This window comes from Armigeres subalbatus, chromosome 3 (genome assembly GCF_024139115.2).
Source record: "Armigeres subalbatus isolate Guangzhou_Male chromosome 3, GZ_Asu_2, whole genome shotgun sequence".
Classification (NCBI taxonomy): domain Eukaryota; kingdom Metazoa; phylum Arthropoda; class Insecta; order Diptera; family Culicidae; genus Armigeres; species Armigeres subalbatus.
In genome coordinates this window covers 301520868-301533123 of record NC_085141.1, presented here as the reverse complement: position 1 = coordinate 301533123, position 12256 = coordinate 301520868, and the positions used below count along the sequence as shown (strand labels likewise).

The window sequence follows — 12256 nt, the reverse complement described above, 5'->3', positions numbered from 1 at the left end:
AAGTGATATTATACACTTACGGGATCGACGCCGCTTCAGCTGCGAAATGCTTCCAGGTGGTTGGTTCTCTTCGTTACAGTTTTCTTATAGTCCACATCAATTTTGGATTTTTTTTGTTCACGCCAAACGTTCAAATTGAAACGAGCACGCACATATAACGATTTTTAAAGTAAATTGTTTAAATATTGCAGCTTTATTTCAAATATTTACAAAAATGATATTTATAGATGATTCGAAACGATTGTGGAATGCAAGTTTATGTCATCTTTTGGATTTGAACTAATTTGATTAAAGTGTTAGCCATACTGTTGTTCCTGGGCTAGCAGTATTGGGGATGACTGTCGTCCGGTACTAGGCGACAATCTTTTTGAAAAGACTGGAGGCTGTTAGGCTGGACGACAAAGCGAAAGTTTGCCTAATGTGAAAATTGGACTTAGCGGAACACGAAAGGTATACGTAACTTTTACTTTTCCTAAACTTTCGGAAGAATGTATCTTCGCGCAAACAGTCGCCAAGCTAAAGTACTTTTGCTTGTAATCAGTTGACGATACCGATGCCTAAAAAACTCGTTCGATGTTGACGTTTCTGTAGATATAAACGAACAGCTGGGAGCTCGTGTCGTAGTGTCGACGAGGCACAAGCTGGTTTATGAGTTTAGGACCTATCATGGTAAGCACGGGACTGGAGGCTGCCACTGATGCTTGAGTCGACTCGGATGTGCTTGGAATAGGCGACAGTGCCTGACTACCGGGTAATACACTTGGGACAGCTTGGGACCAACGCACAATATACGGCGGTACTCCGTTTGGCATAATGCCGATTTTCATAATGGTTAATTGATATAATTTGTATGCGATGTCAAATTGAAGGCCGTTTGGCATAATGGTCATTTGGCATATTGTTCGTGCGGTGCCAAATTGAAGGCCGATTGGCATAATTTACAAATAGCTCCAAATTAACTGTCGTTTGACATAATTCATATGCAACACCAAATGAAAAGTCGTTTGATTTGAAGGCCATTCGTTATAATTCATACGAGATACCGAATAAGAGGCTCTTTGATATAATAATCATTCAGCAGTGAGCACATTAATGGTCATTTTTACAGAACTCAAAGAAACTGCTTCATCTTTATTGGTTTATACATCAACAGACATTCTAGTGCCCCAATAATGTTTGGTCTTATTATAATCTTAATTCTATTTGCCAAGTCAAATCGATACACAATTTAAAAAAAGTCAATTTTCAGTCTCCAAAATAGGTACACTGAAGAATCGTCGAAGCATTTGACGAAAAACGTTGAAATCAAAAAATGAGGCCACCCGGTTAAAAAACTTATGCAGATCCATGACAGCTTTGGATGGAGTAATACGAAGGGCAGGGATTGACACTTGTGGTACAATTTTCACGAAGTCCGTCCATTTATTTGGTTTTGCCGACGACATTGATATCATGGCACGTAACTTTGAGAGATTGGAGGATGCCTACATCAGACTGAAAAGCGAAGCTAAACGGATTGGATTAATCACCACTACGTCGAAGACGAAGTACATGATAGGAAGAGGCTCAAAAGAGGTCAATGTAAGCCACCCACCACGAGTTTCTATCGGTGGTGACGAAATCGAGGTGGTTGACGAATTCGTGTACTTGGGCTCACTGGTGAACGCCGATAACAGAGAAATTCGGAGACGCATCATGGCAGGAAATCGTACGTACTTTGGACTCCTCAAAACGCTCCGATCGAATAGAGTTCGCCGCCGAACCAAACTGACTATCTACAAAACGCTTATTAGACCGGTAGTTCTCTACGGACACGAGATCTGGACGTGCACTGGGAGTTTTCGAAAGGAATGTGCTGCGTACCATCTATGGTGGGGTGCAGATGGCGGACGGTACGTGGAGGAGGCGAATGAACCACGAGTTGCATCAGCTGGTGGGAGAACCATCCATCGTTCACACCGCGAAAATCGGAAGACTGCGGTGGGCCGGGCACGTAGCCAGAATGTCAGACAGTAATCCGGTGAAAATGATTCTCAACACGACGGGAACAAGGTGGGCCAGGTGGACAGAAATGACAGCGGGCAAGGTGGATCGATCAAGTGGAGGACGATTTGCGGACCCTCCGCAGACTGCGTGGTTGGCGAAGTGCAGCCATGGACCGAGGTGAATGGAGAAGTCTTTTATGTATTGCACAGGCCAGTCCGGCCTTAGTCTGGTAATAAATAACTCATGATAGCTCCGTGTAGGCTATAGATTGTGCGTCGAAACGGTGGACGGAGCATTATGTTGTTGCGTAACGCTCGAGGTGCGACATTAGTGATAATCTGGTCCAGGATTCTTGGGCAGTCTACGCGACCTTGTAGAACATCAGCAACAAACAAAGCCTTTGTCACGTTCCTTCGTACGTGGAGCGGTTCCAGACGAATTATAAGACAATGGCTTTCATAGTTGTGAAGGATTCCTCCATGGGAATCTACGGAGCGCAAAGCGTAGACAACGTCGCTGCACAGATTCAATCCTCTCAATGCCATTGTTATAGCGACACTGTTGTTTCATAAGGGCCAATGTCGCAAACGTGAAGAATGCCTTTTCCTGCAAATTCCTCATCAACTAGGACCGCTCTCAGCTAACAACCACTTGGAACTGGTGGCGCTCTGCGCCTTCTATCGAACGCCGGAAGTTTCTAATCTTCCTGAAATCAGCAGAAGAAGTCAATGTTTACGATTGCGACTTTCGCCCTTTTGAAACAATAATGTCGATAGTTCAGAATCCAGATTTCCGAGCAGTATTTAACCTAATTGATGTATGGTTTCGTTGAATGGGAGGTTTACAATAAATCGATATGAGTCATCGCGCTGGAAAGTAGCTAGGAATAAATTGATAGTATGTTGTTCTTCCACAGTTATTAGCTTCGGTTCTTTCATCTCTTCGACCTTTCAGAACTGCCGGAGAACTTTGTCAATGTTCAATTCAACACACATGCCGACAATAGCTGAATATCGATCGTTTGTAACACCGATGTGGCCAGCAACAATCCAGCCAAGGGTAGAATTCAAAGCCACTGGAAATCCCGCGTTGTCTTTCACTTTTCCATCTTCAATAACAAATAAAAAAAAAACATCCACACCAAAAATCCAATCGATCTTGGATGGCTTGTCAAACTCTGGATCAGCCAGCATCAACGATTCCTCGGCTTGGTAAGTTTGTTGTCAGTTTGCTCAGCACATATGCTTTCGTTCGAATTATAGGTTCGTCGTTGAACCGAAAGAACAGGTCCAAGTCAACCATCCCTCTAGTGATCTCCGTTGATCCACTAGCAATGCCTGATACGACAAGTTTTGCGTTCTCTCTTCTCAACCCTAGCACTCTAACACAATGTTCTGAAATTAGCGACGATTGAGATCCACTGTCGATCGTGGCTCTCACTGCGTGAAGCTGCGAACAATAGCAGTCGGTATTGTTCCAACAACGAGAGACGCAACTGTTTTGACATTTGCTGAATAGGATGCTGCTTGCTTGGTAGCTTCATCATTTCCTACATTCATGGTGAATGGTAGCTCTTCGACGGTTGAGATGTTGCTAGAAGACTTAAATTACTGGTCAGGTATAGCATAGTGTGGTGCCTTTGCTGGCAATTCGACGTACGGCATGAAAACTTGGAAGGACATGATTGCACACCGTGGTTAGGACGCAAACAATTAAAGCACAGCCTTGCGCGTTGTACCATTTCCCACCTGTCCTTCACTGAAGCTTCTTTGATAGTGGGGCACTGATAAATGGCATGATCAACTGAAGAGCACAAAGGACACAATTCTTCGGCAATACCAAAACTCCTCATCTCCTTTTTAAACGCAGGACTTTTCCTTTCTTCCTTGCAGATCCCCTTCTTGACGTGTTTCATTTGTTTTCCTCCGAATTTGTGAAATGCAGTTCCTGGAAGGTTTGGTTGTCTATATCAACGATATGTGTAGCCCATTGTGATCGCAGACTGTCATCAAGTTTCTTGACAATTAGATGAATGAGCCATGGGTCTCTGGTCCCATACATTGGACCCAAGGCTTCGAGCTGGCGGATCACCTCGTCGGAGGTTGATACAAGCTTCCGTAAGTTGACAAGAGTGACCACTTTGATCACTGGCTGGTCACAAAACTCCTGCACAAGTGATGACACAGCGAATTCCGGCTTGTCATAATGTTCGACCCGGGCTGCGTGAGTTGACATCCGGGAAGGGGCGCCTAACATAGCTCTGGTCCTCACAAGTTCCAATACTCACGTTTCCACGGGTCTTCCGATGACAATTGACCGCCAGCTAAGGGTTGCGTACTTAGCTGGTAGTGCAGCCTGGGCACTGTTGTCCTTTTGACATCAGCTAGAGTGAGAGGGTGCGTCCTGTGGGGTCTGCCTAGAATGTGGTGGGGTTCGACAGTGGGCTCTGTTGAACTTCTATAAAAAGCTGCATGTGTCCCCAAGCAGGCCCTATCAAAGCGACCGTGTCCGCTCAAAGCGCACTAGCCTAGTCCTGGTGTTGGGTGGGACTTTAAACAAATTTGACCCGACTGATCGAGCGTCTGTCCACCAAGGAGGTGCGGCTCCAACAGCGTCTGTTCTGGCATCTAGCGGCTGAGTATGAAATGCTATTCTATCCGGAAGCTATACTTAAGATGGCAGCCCCATCTCGGTGGATAGGGAACCTTGGGCCAGCAACCTACTGTTCCCGAAACATCAATTTGTTCGAGAATCCGATAATGAAAGAATACGGACTGATTTTACGGCGACGACTCTTAGCGCGAAACAACGGACACGAATAGGAACAGGGAACGTTTTAACCCTAGCCCAGCATGGTAAATTGGCACAACTTGCCAATGAGGCACGCCGCATGAAGCTTGAGATCCTGGGACTGAGTGAAGCCCGTTGGCCAAACTTTGGAGAACACAGAACATGAAGTGGGAACCTATAAGTGAAAGGATAATCGTTGCCAGATTTAGAACACGGGTCCGAAACCTTACTATAATTCAATGTTATGCGCCTACCGATGCTGCCGATCTGCAAGACAAAGAGAACTTCTACCGCCAACTCAATGCCGTCGTAGATAGAATTCCGAAGGGTGATATCAAGATCTGTTTGGGCGACTTCAATGCGAAGATCGGATCCGACAACTCGAACCATGAGCGCATTATGGGACGCCATGGTCTCGGAGAAATGAGCGAAAACGGAGAGCTGTTCGCAGAATTTTGTGGTAATAACGACATGGTGATCGGGGGATCGCTCTTCCCTCATCGACCGGTTCACAAGGTCACGTGGGTCTCCCGTGACGGCTTTACAGAAAATCAAATCGACCACATCTGCATCAGCCGAAAATGGAAACGGAGCCTTCTTGATGTACGGAATAAACGTAGTGCCGATATCGCGTGTGATCATCACCTCCTCATCGGCGAAATACGCATGCGCATTGCGCGGATTCGTCGGCAGAGGTCGGCAGGAGAAAAGAGTTGGACGACGATTCAACACACGCCGACTGGAAGATGCCACGGTGAAACGGTCCTTCGTTGAATAACTGGAGACGCGTGCTGCAGATATTCCGGAAGGTGGCAGCGTAGAAGACCAATGGACCGCCATCAAGAATGCCTTCATCACCACCAGCGAGAACAATCTGGGCGAACTACGCACCCAGAGAAAACAATGGATCACCGATGAGACCTGGAGGAAGATAGAGGAGCGAAGAGAAGCCAAAGCCGCGATAGAGCGATCGAAACCCAGAGGAGCCAAAATCTTAGCCCGTTAACGATACGCGGCTCTTGAGCAGGAAGTAAAACGCTCATGTCGACGGGACAAGCGAGCGTGGGCAGACTCTCTGGCCGACGAAGGAGAGAGAGCCGCCGCAACCGGGGACACTCGCCTCCTTTACGATATCTCACGAAGCTTAAGCGCGAGAAAGATGAATGCAACGATGCCTCTGAAAAACGCAAATGATAAGTTATTGACCGACCCAACTGACCAGCTGAAACGCTGGTTCGAGCACTTCGAACCAGTGGCGTCGCGTAACCTCACTTTTTACCTGTGCACTGACCCAAAAAATGAAAATTTTGTTATTTTGACAGCCCAAATGGAAAATAGAATTATCAGAGTCGTTTAAACTAATCAAAATCTAGTTATTCTTTGCATTTCCGCACACTAATTCCTTAAATTTAAGTCCAGTGCACAGGTAGATTGAGGTTAGGGAAACGCCACTGCTTCGAACAACTTTTTCAAGTGCCAGCCAGGCCATCACCACCTCGGCATGATCTGCCTAGGATCCGACGTATAACACGCGTCAATCCCGAAGCTCCATCATTGTTATAGATTCAAACAGCCATCCAAAGCATGAAATCGAATAAAGCCCCAGGGGTCGACCGCATATCAGCCGAGATGCTCAAAGCTGACCCCATGACATCAGCTCAACTACTGCATCGTTTATTTCGTAATATCTGGGACACCGCAACTTTCCCAGTCGACTGGATGCAAGGTATCTTAGTGAAGGTGCCCAAAAAGGGTGACCTGACTGTATGCGATAACTGGCGAGGCATTATGTTGCTGTGTACCGTTCTCAAAGTTCTGTGCAAAATTACACTGGCCCGGATTCAGGAGAAGATCGATGCGACTCTCCGGCGGCAACAAGCCGGATTACGTGCCGGAAGATCCTGTGTGGACCATATTGTCACGATCCGCATCATTCTGGAGCAGGTCAACGAATTCCAAGAGTCCCTTTACTTGGTATTCATTGACTACGAAAAAGCTTGACATAATCTGCTGTTATGGCAGCCTATAACCATGGAGCACCTAAACGACTTCAAATTGGCTGATGACGTTGGACTCCTCGCGCAACGGCGCTCTGATATGCAGAGTAAGCTCAACAACCTTGCCGAGCGCTCCTCTTCGGCAGGTTTAGTCATCAACGTCAACAAAACCAAATCGTTGGATGTAAACACGGTGACTCCTTCCTGTTTCACAGTAGCCGGGCAACCAGTGAAGAATGTTGAAAGCTTCCAATATCTTGGTAGCCGAATGGCGTCAGACGGCGGTACCAAGATCGACAAAGGCGCACGGATCAAGAAAGCAAGGGCTGCCTTTGCGAGTTCAAGAAATATCTGGAAAAACGTGAAATCTGTGCTGTTATACGCTAGCGAAACATGGTGTGTATCAGTGGAGAACACTCAACGGCTGCAGGTGTTCATCAACAGATGCCTGCGGTATATAATTCGGGCCTGGTGGCCTCACAACTGGATCTCAATCAACGAGCTTCATCGTCGTTGTCTTGTCACCAGAGGCCGATAGCAACAGAAATTCGGGATCGAAAGTGGGGCTGGGTCGGCCACACTCTACGTAGGGGCGGAAACGAAATCTGTAAACAAGCATTAGACTGGAACCCAGCGGGACATCGCAGCAGAGGCAGACCCAGAGGCTCTTGGCGGCGAAGCCTCAATAAAGAAATAAAAGAAGTCGACCGAAATCTAACCTGGAAACAGGTTAAGTAAAGCGATAGCTGAGCAACGCTCAGGATAAAGATCTTTCAAGTCGGCCTTTTGCACCATCGGAGGTGTACAGGATTCATAAGTAAGTAAGTAAGTCTACAGAATACTTTAATCGAACTCTTTAGTAACAATTGTTTAGTAATCTAAACGAGACCAATAAATTTTCATTCTTTGTTCAGACTTTGACCAACACGCAAGTGTTTTATTTCCACTTACAAGTTCATCTTGGACCGTTTCTGTTTGTGGACAATCTCTATCTTTTAACTAAAATATATTTTGTTCGACCAATATTGGAATATGTATTCCTCGGTCGTCTGATCCCCGTATTATCAGAACGAAATTCAGCGCATCGAAACTATCCAACGCAAATTTGTCCGCTTTGCTCTACGACATTTGAGACGAAGAGATCCAGTCAACCTTCCCAGCTATATTAACCGTTGCATGATTATCAATCTCGATTCGCTTGAGGCAAGACGTAATGTGGCTATGCTTCATCGGCGACCTTTTTCAAGCAGACATCGACTGTCCAACACTGCTTAGCATGATTAACATCAACACACGTTCTTCAATCTTTTTTTTTCTCTCTTGTTGATGGCTCATGGTTCTTCAATCTTCCTGCATCCGGAACTAACTATGGGCACACGAGCCCGTACGAAGCATGTCTCGTCTATTCAATAGATGTTATTCTGTGTTTAATTTAAATGTGTCACGAGAGTCAAATGCGTGCAATTTTAGACGTGTTTTATGTTAATTTTGACAATACTAATGTATTTAGTTTTAGGTAAACGGTCATTGGGGTGACCTTTTAAGCTGTTGACAATAAATAACAATACAATACAAAACCTACCTAAGCCGTAATTTCCCCTATTTCCCTTTATTCATAAGCCATTTAAACTCTATAGAGAAATGACTGCCGAAAACCATAAATCTAGAAACTGAAGTCCGTATATACCTAATTATAATACTGATCCGACAAATTTTGTCGCGACAAGAAATGGCCAATCGTATGACATAAGTGCTGTTCAATGAGCAGCTCGAAGTAGCTCGAAGTTGTTCCCGTCCTGCTCGTTCTTTTTTGTCAACAAATGGGCATAAGCAGGACAGGGAGAAACTTCGAGCTACTTCAAGCTCTCATTGGACAGCACTATAATCTGCTCGTGAATTTTAATGAAATTTATGAAGACACTCGTATTGTATAATGATGTGCTTGCACTTATCCTGCGCAACGAATAACCGACCAAACATTATTCAATATAAAACGATGATGGAAGCTTCCCGAATTATAATGGTGATAAACGCATTGTTTATGTTTTTAAAATATAAGTAATAATGGAAAAATGGTCAATTTTGACATAGCTTTCAATAATGCTGTCCAATGAGCAGCTCGAAGTAGCTCAAAGTTATTCCCGTCCCTCTCATGTCCATTTGTTTACAAAAAAGAACGAACAGGACGGGAACAACTTCGAGCTGCTCATTGGACAGCACTAATCACATGCATACATTCCATGCTACGCATATGTTTATGATGTGATCATTCGATTTCGAAAATATAATGAACTCCAGAGACTAACCTTGATCTTGTTGGCTTTTGACAACTGCTTCCTTCAGCGCCAAATCCTCGGCTATCCGTGCCGATTCAGCTAGAGCTTTCTGTTCCTCCTCAGGACTACCCGTCAGTCGAGCACACTCTGGAAGCTCTCCTTCCGCCAAGAATCGCGTCTCGGTACCGGTTGTTCCAATTTTTAGGATATTATTCTTGAGATCGATGTTACACTGAAAAAGAAAATGAATCGAAAAGATCGACTACTGATCGCTTCAAAACGTGCTGAGCCTGAACTAAATACCTGATGACGTTTCAGCATGTCCAGTCCCAAAAGCATATCCATCGGTTGTTCTTCCAGTACTGAGAAACTTGAGGTAAGGAAATCGTTCTCAATCTGAATCTGTACCATGTGGATACGGCCGATAATTTTCTGCACACCAACGCCCTTTGCAATGCCGGCCCATCTGGTGTCCACCAAGCGCATAATGTTGCACCGTTCAGCCGCAGCGGCGCTCATAATGGTCGCTTGAGCACCCGAATCGATAAATGCTTTCACCGGATGGCCGTTGACGCGACAATTGATGTACAGCATCACAACCGTGCCAAATGTTTCCGGATTGTACTCCATCGCAGCTTCCATGTTAGCTTCTATGTTCTTCTGCTTGATCTCCTCGGCAATTAACCGTTGCGCTTCGGCATCGAACGGGCTAGCCTGCAGGATTCTCAACCGTTGCTGCTGCTTTTCCATGCGTTCCTGAATTTGCTTTCGCAGCACCGTTGCGAATGTTTCCAGATTTCCCGAGAGCAATGCCTCCGCCAAGCGCGGGTTGTTCTGCTTAAGCAGTGCCAACTGATCCGGGTTAGAGAGAAACATTTCCCGCACAGCGGCCGGGTCATCTTCCGAAGCAACGGTAGGCGAGGGTCGATTGTTATTCAGAAGTCCGGAATTCCCACTGGCAGTGCTGCTGCTGGCGATGCCGGAACCAGCTGCCGCTGGTATTTGGATTGAACTAAAATCCAAACTGGCCAAACGAGATGGTTCTGAAAAAAATACGATTAGGAGGTAAATCACTTTGTGATAATTTTCATGTGGATTTGTTGCCTTTCTCATGTACTTGTGTAAAGGCTATAAGATCGCTCCAAAAACAAACTTTTTATATGCCCAGAGACTTTAAGTTTTATATACCAATCCAATTAAATTGACTCAGTCTGATCAACTGAGGTCAATTGACGGGGAATCCTATCTCATTGTTTCCAATTGAAATCGGACTAGGTATAATAGGTTAACATTTAGGCTTATTCTGAGGCGTTTCGAATAAAGTGACAATTGTCGATTCGAGACGCAGAATAAGCACAATTATAGCATGAGAAAGGCATAAACAACACTAAGTGGATTTATCAGATTTTTTTAATTCAAACTCAACCTAGGCTAATCAGTTACTAGTTAGCTACATGGTCCAAAGTTCATTTTCTTTCATGAGGTGCAATAATTATTTTTAGCTACGAGAGAACCTCCAGTTTTGCATTGTCTATCCGCACGAGACGTAAATACTTCCCGCCTTCGCAAAAATGAAAGAGATTAATGCAAATTTTGCACTCATGACCAAAAACAAACCAAACGTAGTACTTTGGAAAGCGCATTTTAGTGCATTGCGAGGGCAAAGACCCCATGACCGTATTTGCGTTTCTGACAAATCTCAAGAACGATGATACTCACCGGCAGCAGTCTGCTGCTGTCTGGCACGAGCCGCTTGGGAAGCCTGCTGAGCGGCCTGCATGAAATGCTGCAGCATCACCACGTCCCCATCCCGGATACCCAGCTGGGTCAGCGTCTTCTTATCGTCCAGCAGGGGTTGTCCATTGAACGAAATGACGATCTCCGAGGACGGAAATCCACTTTCAATTTCGCACAGAGCCTTAAAATTCTCCAGTTCCATGTCGTCGGAAACCTCCAGCGGAAAAGTATAGTCCGCCGGGGTAGTCACAGTGACACGCATTATGCTACGCACTGTCGGTCCTTCTTACCCTCCTGAGACTTTTCGAGAATACAGTGGAATCTGTAAACAAAAATCTATATGAGAACCGATTTTCATGTACCGTGGGGCATCGAAATCCGTACACTTAAGCACCTTAGTATATGAAAAAGTCATTAGAAAATAGGAATCGAATGTAAATAAAACATTTGTCATCGACACATTAGCATGAAGGCTTCTACTTTTGAACTGTTTCACATTTACTCATTGAAAACTACGAAAAACATCATAAAATAATGAATTAAATCAACTACTCCTGACTCGAAATCCGTTCACCGTGGACGGATTTCGAATCAAAGGATCAAAATCCGTACAGCTATTTGTTAACTAAATATTTAAATTGTAACAGTCTGATTGACCGAACTACCACTGTAAATAGTTCGATACACACCTTGAGAAGGGATCCCTTTGATTTGTATTCCGCTGATCTTATATAATGATTCGCAATAAGCAATAAAAACACAGTTACTTTTGGTGCAATTATGCTCTACCCGAAAACAAAATGGCGGCACAAACTCCGTGTTTGGTGGGTGAAGATTTGTTTTTGATTTTTGTTGTTTTAATTTCAAAGCCTTCTTTCCAATTCTATGCCCTAAAAGCTTACTGCCAAGAATCTGAACAGGATAAGATTAATTATTTCTACATTAATTACCTTTAACCCCCTTTAATTTATTGATATCTCATGAGGTGGACGGATTTCGGTGCTGTACGGATTTCGGTCCCGCACGATACGTCAGCAAAATAGCCATTCGAAAGTGAATTATTGCCGTTCGAAGACAAAGAATTTTTTTCGCGATTTTGAGATGACGAATTTTTAATCCGCAGCAGATCACAGTCAGAGGACATTCGCCTCCCCGTCGTCGGCTCCTTCTCCCACGCTTTGACGGGACCTTTGTATGTAGCTGCAGCTGTACTTACTTTCAAGTGCTTGTTTTCTCTATCCAAATTGGGAATGTTGTAGGTATTTGTTGCCCAGTGAAAACGACACTGCAAGCTTGTATGTCCAAATTATGCGCTGTAAATGCACTGCTTTTGTAACTAAGTATTAAACTTGTTTAAAATCGCCGAAATAATGATTGGAATAATAAAGAATAATCTTATTTGCGACTGAATGGATCTTAAATGCAAAGATACGATGTCACCGTTCGGCCTGGTCACCGTTAGCGCCGTTA

At 44.6% G+C, this 12256-nt stretch overlaps 1 protein-coding gene across 2 annotated transcripts in view; it reads right to left on the bottom strand.

Annotated features, from left to right (window-relative positions):
• LOC134225001 (protein DDI1 homolog 2) overlaps positions 1-12256 on the bottom strand; it is a 13416-nt gene extending 1160 nt beyond the window's left edge. The window contains exons 1-5 of one of the 2 annotated variants that reach the window (XM_062704729.1): positions 12003-12256; positions 10769-11108; positions 9353-10092; positions 9080-9281; positions 21-83 (exon numbers count right to left, since the gene is read on the bottom strand). In XM_062704729.1, coding sequence (XP_062560713.1) covers positions 21-83; positions 9080-9281; positions 9353-10092; positions 10769-11048 — 1285 coding nt within the window. In that variant the 5' untranslated portion in view covers positions 11049-11108; positions 12003-12256. The remainder of the gene's footprint in view (positions 1-20; positions 84-9079; positions 9282-9352; positions 10093-10768; positions 11109-12002) is intronic. The other variant, XM_062704730.1, reaches the window with a different exon arrangement.